Raw genomic sequence first — 13,692 nt, forward strand, 5'->3', positions numbered from 1 at the left:
ATACTATTATCCTTCTTTGGCACTATTCGGTTCTGTTGCGGTACAACCGACCCCGATTGCCGATGTTACAATCGCCCCCAACCATGATTATGAGCTTCAATTATAAATTTTGACTAACGAGACTCATAAAAGTGCTAAGTAACGATCAATATTACTTTAAAAAAGGTCCAATTACAGACAAAAAAATCGAGAAAGCACATACTTGCAAAGGCAGCGTTTATATTACAATTTTAAGTCAGTAAGAAAAACTTACTTTAGACTGTAGGGTATCGAAAAGTTAATTTGTTCACTATCAATGTCCATTGCGTGTCTGTACTCCTAGGACATGGATGTGTGTATTCCAAATGTCATTGCTCATCATATATCCAAAATTGGCGTTAATATCTATTATATGTTTCGAGATATTTAGCGTGTTACATTCGCTCCCCTGTTACTACCGCTCCCGATCTATATACCCTACATATTCCGGGTAAAGTGACCGGGGTAAACGGAGCTGCAAAGAACAGATGCGCAAGTGATGTGCGCAATATCCTAACCTATCAGCTGGCTAGAAAACCACGTGACGCGATGAAACAGAAACTAATCTCAAAAAAATAAAAAATCTGCCATAGTTTTCGACAACCACGGTGCAAGAAAGCCAGAAGCTGACGCGCTACACACGTCATCCCAGCGCAAGGGGTTAATAATTACCTATATCCTTAATTAAAGTTCTTATTTTATTTCACTTTACCCCGGATAGGGGCTCATTTTACCCCACCTAACCCAGGCCTAACCCATGTGATAAAGTGATGTCTCTTGCATCATTTCCTTCAAGTTGAATTTTAACATACTCTAAGTTTATTTTAAGTATTGCTATTCGTCGTTTATCGATAGTAACGTCTAAATTATATTATAAATCTATTTCCACGCATTTTTATTGAAAGCAAAAAATTTGATTCCACTTCAAACTTTTTCAGGCCCACTTCACCCCGATCTCCCCTAATTTAAAAGCTCGATTTCTATCTACAACCCTATTAATCTTTCATTTCGTACGTCGCCAGCAATTTGCAGCTTCATGTCCCTTCCCAGTTTTTTATCCCCATCTTGAATATCTCCAATCTGAAACATTTAATGGGGTCACACGAAAAGTTGATGCGAAAAAATCGTGATGCACTGAATGCCCGTCAAATATTTGCCTGTACGCACCGCGGCTGATGCGGAACTGGCGTAGAGACACGGTACCTTTGGTACGTCGGATAGTGTTTCCTACTATGCAGGAAAGAGGGATTACAGCGGGGCGGCGAGTGATAAGCAGTGCATATTTGTCGTGGCCGTACAACCGGGCTTTGGAAAAATTTGCACGTTAAAATATTAGCCGAGAGTGCGACGTCCCTACTATCTCAGAGCGCGGCGCAAACACCTCCGCTGTCTCTGGCAGGGTGGTTGGGATGCAGGTCGTTTACCCAATGGCAAATAATATGAGTATAAAAGGACGGTCGGGTCGCGTCAGCCGGCTATTCTGTTCGAAATACCTCGGTATGGAGCCGCGGACGTATTGCTTTGTTGCCGTTTTCGTCGGCTCCGGCGCCTTCGCGTTCCTCGCCGTCGCCACGCCGGTCACGACGAACCCAGACGCAATCACGGTGGAAGAACAGGCGGTCTTCCTCGATTGCAAGCACACGGATTACAGAACGTACATAGCCTGCCTCAAGAGGCAGAAGAGGCATCACACCGACCATGGGCATAACGGCCAAACGGACAATTATGGTTAGACATAATATACGTACATTATATAGGATCAGAGATAGGTGGCCAAAAGATACTGTTGGGCCTGTACGGTGATTTGTAACCAGAGAACGGGAGACAGCGAATGCCATACGCCTTTGGATTATTCTCGCCAAAAGGAATCGAGTGACGCTGTCTTCGTCCTGCGACTGGAATGGGAACGTCTTCGAGAAGGGGACCTTAAAGTTCGTAGTTTCGAGTTTGGTGTATAAGACGTCAGTTGCACTTGGCGTGCTCGATATTTCGGGGTTTTAAGGCCGTTTTTTGAAGTGTTACCATCCGGGTTTTTGCGGATCGAAATGGGCCCAGTGGCGGATTTAATGGGTGGCCGATGAGCACTTGCCGCCTGGGCTCCTAAACAAAAGGCCCCCCAGGGCCCCATCTGCAAAAAGAAAATTATGATTTTATCCAAGCACTACAATTTTCTTCTCTGTACTGCTCCACTTAGACCGATTTTAGTAAACTCCCTCGTTAATTTCCCGAAAAATTTGGGCCCCTCGGAACGTCTGTCGGCTGGGCCTTTTTCTTTAAATCCGCCGCTGAAATGGCGCCGTTCGATTCCCCTCTGGGGAAAGCTTCCCAATGGTGTATGGCAACTGTGACACGTTCTGCAGCGAGACATCACTCTGTAAACATAACATTGTCGTTTCGTTAAGACGAACACTGCTTGGAGACGTGCCTGCCGAAATGTGAAAGGGAAAATACGTTGCACGATTGTCACAAGATGTGTGGCCATTGTATAATAAGGACGAAGCACAAGCATCAAATTATCACGGAATATGAAACCCAATGCGAGAGGGGAGTGTGCAGCAATACCACTGCAACAGGCTTACAGCCTGTCAAGATCGACACGACGATTCACATTGACAACCATTTGAGTAATAAGGCATAACGGAGCTAAGGGTAACACGAGCGTGTCGTATAATATTATTAACGTGGCTATTCTTTTATTAGATCTTAACAATTCGTGCTCCTGCCCGCCAAGGGAGAAATGCTCATGTCCACCAGTAGGACCAGTACCACCAGTAGGACCAGTACCACCAGCACCACCAGAACCATCAGCACCACATTCTGCAGTTATACTAGCACCACGGCTTATGATCGATTTCAATACTCTACAGCTTGGTGGATGCCAGTGGCCCTGCTATCCAGTAAGTAAATTCAAACTCTTATCGAGGACTATGCATTCAATGCGTCAGTGTAGTTAATTTGTTAATCCGTGGAAAGATGTTCCTTTGTATAGAGGGATTGACTTCCTCATCTCTTCATTTGCAAGCGAAATCACAGAATAAATCGCAATATTTCTTACATTGGGTACCTCGGTAGCGCAATCAGGATTGAATTTTGGGGGAGCAGAGTTGAACGGGTACAAAATACTTTTAATGCAAATTAAATAAAATTCACTAGGTAATTATAAAAATTTACTTAAAGGAAAAAATCCACTTTTCTTTTCTTCTTACAGAACTCTCGAAGTATTTCAGGCGTTGTTATATTAATCTCCTTTTTCCTTTTTCTTTGGGGGGATGCCAGGGCCCCTTGCCCCCTCTGTGTGCGCCACTGAGGTGCCTACTTAGAAATATTTACAGCTACCTAATGCGTTTTAATCGTAGGGATTTATCACTGTTAGTAGTACATTCAGAATTCTGTGAATTCAATGTTTTTGATCGGTTTCGACAGTTCGGAGCGTACTGTCGAGAACCCTCGTTAATAGTGGCTCTGTTGCACTTGTTATAGGGTTTTCCAAGCTGGAATCCCATCGATTGTTCACCATGTGGGAATCCATTAACAATATATAAGTGCCACGTATCTTGTCGTCAAGTTAATGTCACCAACCCTTGCATTAGTCCGGCGTGTGTGGGCGGGTAAGTCTGACACTTGTGCAATGCAATTTTGTCCATCGAATTGGAAAAGTTTTTGTAGTAAACTATGGTCGACTATATGCCTTATATTATTGCCGATGAACATACATGTCTTTACCTCGTTCATTTTATGAACATAAGTGTAGAGGTATTTTCTTCGAAATGCTACTTTATCAAATCGCCATTGAACGCTTTATTCAACCTGTAGGGCTCTTTCAATATTTCACAGGTACGTAAGCTGTTCGACTTAAAGAAAAGTACTTCAGATATTTTCTGGTCCTTCTAATTTCAATCTTATTATTACTGTTGACCCTAACACGATTGTCTTTAATATGTCTTTTAAAAAATTGTCTTCTTTGGATGCGGCATGTGGTACGTTGTAACGAATACTTATATTTCCAGGACCAGTGGGGCAACACAGAGCTAACACCTTGACTGATTGAAATCTTTCTTCTTGTGATGCTACAGGTCACGAGGATAGAAACGAATAGACGGAAATATTCACTTTTTAGCTTGTAATGGCTATGCTACAATTTATACTTACAGCTTCAAACAAGGATCAAGGGCTCTTTACATAAAAATGATAATAGATCTAGATGGTAAAATGCACAACAGAGAAACACGCTGTAATTGTGTAGGAATAAAGTTATGATTCAAATTACGACGTTACACATATTCCCTCCACATTGTTTTGAAAGGAAGCGAATTAATCGTGTGAAGATGAGACGATATAATTAGCGAAAGTATAATAACGATATACTGAATATCACTCTTACGCGAAACAATCGCAAAGTTAATGTTATTGTTGTGATTTTCGTATATGGTATTATTCAGTTGAGTTATATAACAAATTGCAGTTCTATTTCACGTGGAAAAACTATACTATGGTTACATAACACGTGTGTGTATAAATTTTGTGTTTAATAACATTTTACAATATTTTGAGAAAATGAGACTTCTGTAAGGATTTATTGCTAACATTAAACGATAATTTAAAACATTTCGATTTTGCTTTAAACTACGCGATTCTTTGGTATACAGCTTAACTTTTAGTAAGAAGTGAATCAATCTACCACGCACTGCGCCTACAGCATGCAACCCGCGCAATGTTCGGTGCATTTAATTGCATACTTAGTGGCGCTGTGCGGGATAATATTGACAGTAATAGGTTCACATATTTGACAGTAATTGTCGTTTTTAAGTAAATAAGAATATTCGTTTTGTATTGTTGCAAATAATTCCTTGACACTATTACACCACCTTATTAACGTTGGGTTATATAATTAATATAAAATTGTTAAAGTAACATATGTAGATAACGAATCAAATTGTACTTAACTTTAGAAATCTTTTAGCTGTTCCAATATATCTGCAAGTTATTAAAAGTATCCTTATTTAATGCATCCTTCGTTATTTAATGCATACTCTCTGACATCACCCTTATTATCTTTAATTTATGACTTATGCATGAGCTGACCTTTCGATGCGAGTCTATAATGGTTAAACACATTCACATTTTACATGTGCATACTGCAATTCACATATTGGCTGCAGCATCGCTAATAGACGTTCTTTGTAAGAGTCTTTATAACAGTCCTCCTTTATAACAATCATTTTCTCACGAGATACTGTTTAATATACAGGGTGATTTAAAAAAACTAGGAGTTTACGTGAGCGTGATTATTCATAAAATAACCACACTCATGTAAACTCCTAGTTTTTTTAAATCACCCTGTATATTAAACAGTATCTCGTGAGAAAATGTTTATTTATTTAATTATTTTATGAATAACCACGCTCACGTAAACTCCTAGTTTTTTTAAATCACCCTGTATATTAAGCAGTATCTCGTGAGAAAATGATTGTTATAAAGGAGGACTGTTATAAATACTCTTATAAAGTGGATAAAATGAGGCCAGTCAACGTAGGTCTGTAAATCAACCGGAATGGACATAAAACGAAATAAAACTGGGCTTTTATTTCGTCTTTCTGCGAAGGATATTTTATCTAGCTCCATGCGAGATATTCGTAACAAGAAATTACATACTCCATGAAAATTTGTCCATCTGTAATATTGTTTTATACATGTGCTTCGTATTTGTCGTTGTAAACATTTGACCGTGAATTTGAGACGAAATAACTGAACATTTCATGTCCCCTGAAAAGTAGCCCAGAGAGTTAGGGTATTCAAATCAAATATCCATAAGACCAAATGTAATTTATACAAAACGAGTTTCCACAAACAGAAAAGCTTAACTTACAAACCTACCATGACTGACCACTATGCATTTGTCTATTCTTTCCACGTAATATCCTTAAATTATTCTGCGACCTCCCTCTCACATCACTTTATACTTTACACCCAAACTCTTGAAAAGTATATTACATTCATTCATTAAGGGGGGAGACCACTGTAAAGAATCGAAAAAATCGATTTTATCTTTTGCACATTTTCTAAAAGACACACATACGTTTCAAGAATGAGCTCTTCAAATTTTATGAAGAAATTCGTTAAAATTGACGGAGATACAGTATTTTCCTCGAAGCGGTGTCAAGCGCGCGACTGAACCGAGGGGAACTTTGAACGCGTTTTTCCCAGAATGACATTTTTCATCCGCGTTGATAGTACACAGAGAAAACTATACGTCCACTTAACGCGAGCAAGGCCATTTATTGTACGGAAAACCCGCCTCTATTACGTGACGATCAGTTTTTTTAACGGACACTTGTTTTTTTTATCAACATCATTACCCAAAAAAATGATTTTTTTTCTGTCGTCTGTCATTTTGTTATCTTTTGCGATATTGACTTATTTTATCGTCACGTAATAGACGACTAGACGTAGGCTTCTAGTTTCTAAATATTTCTGTCTTTTTGAATTTGGCTAAGGCACTGTCAACGCCACAGGAACGATTTTGCCGCAGAGCACATTTTGACGAAGAATATAACGGAAATGGATTTATGAATTTGATTGAAAAAAATTTTGTTTACCCTTCAATATGTACATATTAACTATATATAGGGTAAATGACCCAATTACTGCCACCTTAAGCTATTTTACTTAAAATAACGAATAAATAAACTATAGTATATAATCTATAGTATAGATTATAGGTTGAATTACATAATTCTTTTTGTGTATGACTTTACAACGTTTACTTTTTCGTTATTTTAAGTCAAATAGCTTAAGGTGACAGTAATTGGTTAGGTGTCAGTAATTGAGTCCTTTACCCTACTGAGCAGTACATTAATTTACTTGTGTTGTTTGGTTGAAAAAAATTCCCGAAAACGCCCTTACTTTCAGACCATTACAGTGGTCTCCCAACCACCAAAACATGGCTCCGTTCAAACTTGATCAACTATTAAAACGTACTCGAAGAGCGTCAACCAAATACTCTGCCCGTCTGAACCATTAAGGAACTTTAACGCGATGCTCCTCGAGCAGATTGGAGGATTCACTTTCATCAGCAGGGCACAATCGAAAACGGGAATTATCCTCAATGGACACCACGGTCACGTGCCCGATCTTAAGGGCCACCTGCAACCCTCCCCTCGATCGGATCCAACCACCATGGGTTTGGTCCGGTTTACAGCCGGAACAGGTCGCTTGCCAATAAACCGTCAACATCTGATTTATATTAGCTGACACAGTGGGGCTCGGGGCTGGAGCACTGTGCCAGGGTGTTTTAGCGTCAACGTTTTCGCGGGGACAGCAATCGATGTCCTCCTTTTGTCAGGACGAACCCCTGCGGAGAAGTGAACCTTGACGTCAGGTGTTGGGAACAGGTGCTGGAGGAGCAACGGCGTTCCGTTCAGGTGCAGCGTAGCGAAATACTGTGCCATTACTGTTTACGACCGGGGGCTAAGAAAACCGGCGGAATTGTTTCTTCCATCTAGAAGCGCAGGTGAAATGAAACGCGAGTCGGTGGGTACACGGGCCCGTGGCATAAAAGTGCTAATGGTAATCGATTTTATTTTAGCAACCGCTGTAAAAGTCGTTGGGCTTGCAGGAAACTCGAGCCTCTCAGTTCCTGCAAGCCACGAGTCGATCTTTGTCGCGGGAACAGCGCTGCATCAGTTATTAACTCTCGCCTATACAGCTGGCACATGGTCCATTTGGACCTATCCTAAATCTCATGCTACATATGTGACTTATCATTAGTATTAATTGTTGAAGAAGAGAAGGTTGGTAGATAGGTAGTTGGTCTAATAGGATCAGAGGTATTACGAAGCTTGTCCTGAGTTGTGTATGAATGCAATTATGGGGCAAAGTGGCTAATCCATTTGTTATGGGACGTTCCAAACGATTTCTAATTTCGCTAGGTGTCCACTGAGAATGAATATTTCTCGTTTTATGGAGGGTACAGGTGTTTGATAATCAGAGCAGGTGTTTTCGTTTTTCCAATAAGATTCCGTTCATCACGCGACGTATTTATGTAGACGCTTCTTAGTTGTCGAGATCTACGTTCGTCTCCAGTTACTCAATGAAACTCGCAGACGAAGTAAAAGGCGTGCGTCTAATGAGTTCAAAAGATTCCAGGCGGCTAACCCGTCCGATTGAAAATATCTCACAGACACGAACCTATTACGCGTTTCGCAATGCGTTGGATAATGTTGGATAATAGCGAAAGTGGTCGCAGCATCCTGCCGTGGGAATGGCAACTTGTTTCTCCTACTCGCTCATCCATCTGAATTGCGGACAGATTCTTCTCTAAACAGAAGTTATTCAGAAAAGGGACATTCCGATGTAATTGTCCAGAAAGGATTAACGCCCTCGCTGGCCCATTGATATTTTCATGCTGATTCAAAGAATTTTTTACTCCGTTACGTTTTTTACGTTTTTACATACAGTGGCGGACGAAAGAAAGTTTACAACTTTTAAAATCGCGTAGCTTTTTTAGATTTGGTCCAAACGACATGAGTTTTTTTGAGAAGCTAGACGGATTAGTTTTCTAGGTGACGTGTTTCGTCGTTTTGAAAAAAAATACAATTGATCGGAATAACAAGAAAAATAATAAAGGTTGTTTTTTAAACTCTTTTTTGAGCCTCTATTGAAAATTCAAAAAACTCGTTTGTAGATTTAAGTAAGTTGTATACATGCCTAAAATTTCATTAATATCGATTGACGTTGCTCTGATCTATAAACGCTTAAAGATCGCGAAATAAGGTCGAGAATCGCGGAAATTCCCGAAATCAGCGGTTTTCGACCTTATTCTGCGATTTTCAAAGGTTTGTAGCTCAGAGCAACGTTAATCGATTTTAATGAAATTTTAGGCATGTATACAACTTACTTTAATCTACAAACGGATTTTTTGAATTTTCAAACCAGGCTCAAAAAAATGCTTAAAAACAACCTTTATTATTTTTGTTGCTATTCCGATCAATTGTATTTTTTTCAGAACAACGAAACACGTCACTTAGCAAACTAATCTTTTTAGGTTCTCGAAAAAAAACTCATGTCGTTTGGACTAATTCTAAAAAAGTTATGCGATTTTAAAAGTTGTAAACTTTCTTTCATCCGCCACTGCATACGTTCCTTTTCTAATTTTGATACCTTTTTTATCCTTTTCAGATTTTTTTGTAGAAACATAATTCGTCTCTTAAGGCATCTACACTTGGTTCGTCATGGGACATTGAAAAATAGCTTTGAGTCTATAATTATTAAACTAAATTATTCAAAAACTTGTTCATCTCTGAAAATTTGCAAGGGAAATCTGAAAATCGGGAAATTATTCGTATTCGGTAAAATTTACTGGGTAAACCATTAGATTACCTATATGATATAGGTACATATAACAAATAACTGATAGATATTAAACAGAGTTGGGCATTATCCGAATAATTCTTTATTCGAGATAAAAATTTATTCGATTAAAAAATTATTCGTTATTTCCGAATAACTTCATTTTATTCGCAAATATTTTTTAACGTCAATGTAATGCTGATACTACGAGTCCTTGATAATATCAAAGCATATTTACGATATAAGAAATATTTGCGAATAAATATAGATGTCCTACCTCCAAATGTTTCATTTATGCGTCCTCTGTCGATAATTCTCCATTCATTCTTTCATATATTCATATTTCTGACTAAATTAGAAGGTATACGTGTGCTTGGCCTTCATAATTGAAATTCTTCTTCTCCTATAATTATCCGTGCAATGAGCTACTTTAAGAATAGCTTGTATATTTAATAGAGAACCGTTGTTACGTTCACCTAAGTATTACTTCCACGACGCTGTATTAAAGTTTATTACGAGGGTAATCACATTGAAGTAATAGCATCGTCACTTATATACAAGTTTAACGTAACATCCCTTAAATACCTAATAGTTGCAGCGATAGTTTCAAAGAAGCAACGGATTATTTCGTCTTTACGACCGCTGATATCGTCATTATAATTTCAAGCTTCTCATACTGTATTAAATTTACGCTGTTCCGAATTTTCAGCTTTATCACGCTCAGCGCTTCCTCCGTCGTAAAACAGATGAAAATGTTGATAATATGGTTGCGTCGGGGCTATCGAATTAAACTTTGAGCGCGTAATATTATTTATCTTTTTAGTATACTGTCTATACGTGCTCCAAGCAGTTGCACGAATATTCGTGCGCGAAAGCATAGAAAGTCGTGGCACACAATTTCCTCTTATCCTAGTGTGCTGTAAAGAGTTACGTTATTGGGGTTACGTGTTCTTTGTCGCGATGCAAATTGCTGTTAAAGCACGCACCATGTAGGGCAAACTTACCTAAATCGTACCCCTTAAGAACAAATGCTTATTACATGAAAAATAACAGGGAAAATGAAAGGAAATTAGTGGTAATCAACTCTTTATTAATAGAATAAACAGTTTTATAAACTCAAACAACAAAAAATAATCAACTTCTATTCATAAAAACGATTTATTTTTAATATGGAAAAAGTACGATTTAAGATTAATGTTACTAAATCGTACTTTCAAATTTAATTACTACAATCGTCGCATACATATTCAAAAGTAATTCTATCTATTCCCGCGCAAAGCTCGATTACCCACATTTTCCACTGCGCTCATTGTATCATATTTTCCTGTCTATGTTCTTGATACAATTTACAAAACCAGCTTTCATTTTCATCGTCTTTCTTCTTCTTCTTTTTTTTTTGTACTGTGCTGACGGTATTCTTCCTCTGACGAGTTTCTCTTGCTCTTCTGTTTTTTCTGATTATGATTTTCTTTTTAGGCTTATCCAATTTTCTTTCTAGATTGTTTTTGTATGTTCATACTTGCGATTTAAGCTTACACACGGTGGTACGAAACAGGCACATAGGTTAATTTAAATTCAAGTCTATAGCGCTAAAATATAGGGCTACAATGTCAACACAAGATGTGCAAATAAACTTGAAAATAGTCGTAGTTTCACATAGGACATGTAATTATACTAGAAATAAGAAAAACCTTGGTTTTTTTTATTTCAGGGAAGAATTTGGGCCACCATTACAATGCCAAATTTGCAACTCCGGCGTGCGAGTCCTAACGAACGTGTTCCTATATCTCCATTTCTACCGAACACTTTGTAACGAAAAAAATAATTTTTATTGTTTAAATGTGAACTAAAATACCCTGAAAGTTTGGAAAAGATCCGCTTAACAGTTTCTTAGAAAAAAATTCCCAAGAATCACCTTTTTCCTAGCGTCCTAAATAGGACTTCCCCCTTAAAAATGGGAGGCTTAATTCGTAATTTTACTGTTGCAGGAGGCAGCTAGTCAGTACATGAGGTGCTCCACCGTTGTGTACTCGTTATGCAAGTCCCCCAGACGATAAGATTTTATTTCCCCGTCGCGAAGTTGGGCAGCGTGGGTCGTCCTGTCTCTGAACGATAAAATTTACTGCAGAATACCGTCTGTCGTGCTCCAGACCGAAGGATCTCTTCTTCCTATCGAGGAATCGTTCCACGCGACTTACACTTGATCCGTGGATAAGGACCGCGCTACGTCGGTAAGGTAAGAAAGAAAACAAAGATATTTTTAGTACTGCTTTTCGTACTGCGCCTTCTACAGTACGAGCTGAAAAACGAAGCTGAACATTTTCAGGACATATGTTACTCACAAAAATAGACAAAAGCGGTTCAATCGAAATTTACAAATCATATTGAAATAAAAAATATATAAAAAAAAATTATGTTAAACGATTTTATTAAAAATGTAGTAAAAACTAAATTAAAATGCACTAAAAATTAAAATATATATATTTTCTTGTACTTCAATTTGGATGGTGTTAATATCACTTTAAATAAAATCGTGGGGCACGATATTTCATAACAGAATATGAATCACCTTAATACAGAAGCAAACATTGAAATGAATTTGTTGTTAGAAAGTTTTCATTCGCATTAATGAAAAAAAGTATTTTAATTGCGGGATACAGATTGTAATGTGATATAAAAATGATAAACTGTAGTTGATGATGTTCCACTTGCCAACCGATTCTTCAACTTCTCGTTGCACATGGTGCCCCACGATTTTATTTAAAGTGATATTAACACCATCAAAATTGAAGTACAAGAAAAGAATTATTTTTTAGTTTTTAGTGCATTTTAATCCAGTTTTTATTACATTTTTAATAAAATCGTTTAACATAAAACTTTTTTTAAATATATTTTTTATTTACTGGTTTTTAGTGTTTGTGGATTCACATTTCACAGCTCAGGCTTCTTTACAAATATCTTTTATTGCTGCATACAGTTTAACAGTTTGCTTAAACGTTGTAGTGCTACAGTCACTAAAAAATAATTTTTTTCTTGTACTACAATTTCGATGGTGATATACTACGAATGCCTGCAAAGTTTTTAGTTGGAAGTGGGTTAAATTTGAGTTGCCAGATTTGAACCATACAAACATACAATCAGAGGATCGAAGCTGAATAAAATCGTTTAATAAAAAATATATGCAATTTATTTCATTTTGAAAAGCGCAGTTAAACAATAGGCAAACCATGTTTCGTTATTATTCTTGATCACCAGATCTTAATCTTCTGAGTTCCTTTATCATGGACATACATACAAAGTGTAGTGTGTTCGTTTCATATTAATTATACAACTGCTTACACAGCAGAATCCCTGTAATATTTTTCACCATCAGTCGAGGATTTTGTAAACATTTGAACCAGAAATCTCACTTGAAACATATTCGTGAATAAATTCTTCGATCCCATCTTCAGATTATTTTACATGTGACATGGGCCTGAATTGATACGTATAATTTCGACTTACATATTTACAATTAGTAGTATTGTCATTCGAGATTATTTAGACACACGCGCGGGTGCATTCAATCGCGCAGAAAGTACGGGGTCTAATTTTTCGATCGGTTCGAGGCGATTACAACACCCTAGCGAGTAATGTTAACGATTTCAAAGAGGAAGTGCCTATCCTATGAATTACAGTGTTGCATGCGGATACTTAGGTATGTCGAAAAAAATTTGCATCGAATGGCCGACTGGGCATACCAATAATATCTATCCTCGAGCAATCTCTTTCAATCTTCCTACACTATTTTCTCCGTCGTCGTTATAAATTATAGAACGTTATCTAAATAGTATCGTGCGCGGCATGAAATTGTTAACCCTGATATTTTATCCGCAACCAGGATACTCTGTTTCCTTAAACACATGGTATTTTGACCTTTAGCTCGTTAAAAAGGTAAAATATCGGTCGTTGTACCATTGTACGCTATCGTTGGAACAATTTGACAACTCGTACGTTGATCCTCGTGATTAAATGATTCAGCAACGATCACATTCTCTCTCACATTTCTGGGAGACTATTCGAACTACAAGTGCGAAATCATTCCTGTATGTTCCACTTGCATACACGCGGTCGAGATAAAGTATGTCCTCACAGGTAGTACATATTGCATCGATCTGTGAATCTGCGTCAACCATAGTGATGTCACAGAAAGCACACGCACCTAAATAGTACGTATCATTCTATTAATTAACAACAAGTTTATAACGATCGCCGAAGAGCCACCAGCAAATAGACTCCCTACCCTTGACCCGTTGCATCGTTCAACTTAAAGGCCTCGATGTTCTA

At 37.8% G+C, this 13,692-nt stretch overlaps 1 protein-coding gene across 3 annotated transcripts; it reads left to right on the plus strand.

The window, feature by feature from the left end:
* Positions 1-257: 257 nt before the first annotated feature.
* LOC143373438 (uncharacterized) lies at positions 258-4,413 on the plus strand. 3 transcript variants are annotated; one of them, XR_013086468.1, is made up of 5 exons: positions 258-1,746; positions 2,421-2,642; positions 2,719-2,915; positions 3,499-3,683; positions 4,092-4,225. XR_013086468.1 is itself a non-coding variant. In XM_076820706.1 (5 exons), the coding sequence occupies exons 1-5, from the start codon at positions 1,428-1,430 to the stop codon at positions 4,102-4,104; spliced, it is 879 nt and encodes a 292-aa protein (XP_076676821.1). In that variant the 5' UTR covers positions 258-1,427; the 3' UTR covers positions 4,105-4,413. The 3 variants fall into 3 exon arrangements, 2 of the variants coding, with proteins under 2 accessions (XP_076676821.1, XP_076676820.1); XM_076820706.1 differs by having other exon boundaries at positions 3,499-3,626; positions 4,092-4,413; XM_076820705.1 differs by having other exon boundaries at positions 3,499-3,626; positions 4,026-4,113.
* Positions 4,414-13,692: the final 9,279 nt, after the last annotated feature.

This window comes from Andrena cerasifolii, chromosome 9, assembly GCF_050908995.1.
Source record: "Andrena cerasifolii isolate SP2316 chromosome 9, iyAndCera1_principal, whole genome shotgun sequence".
NCBI classification, from domain to species: Eukaryota; Metazoa; Arthropoda; class Insecta; order Hymenoptera; family Andrenidae; genus Andrena; species Andrena cerasifolii.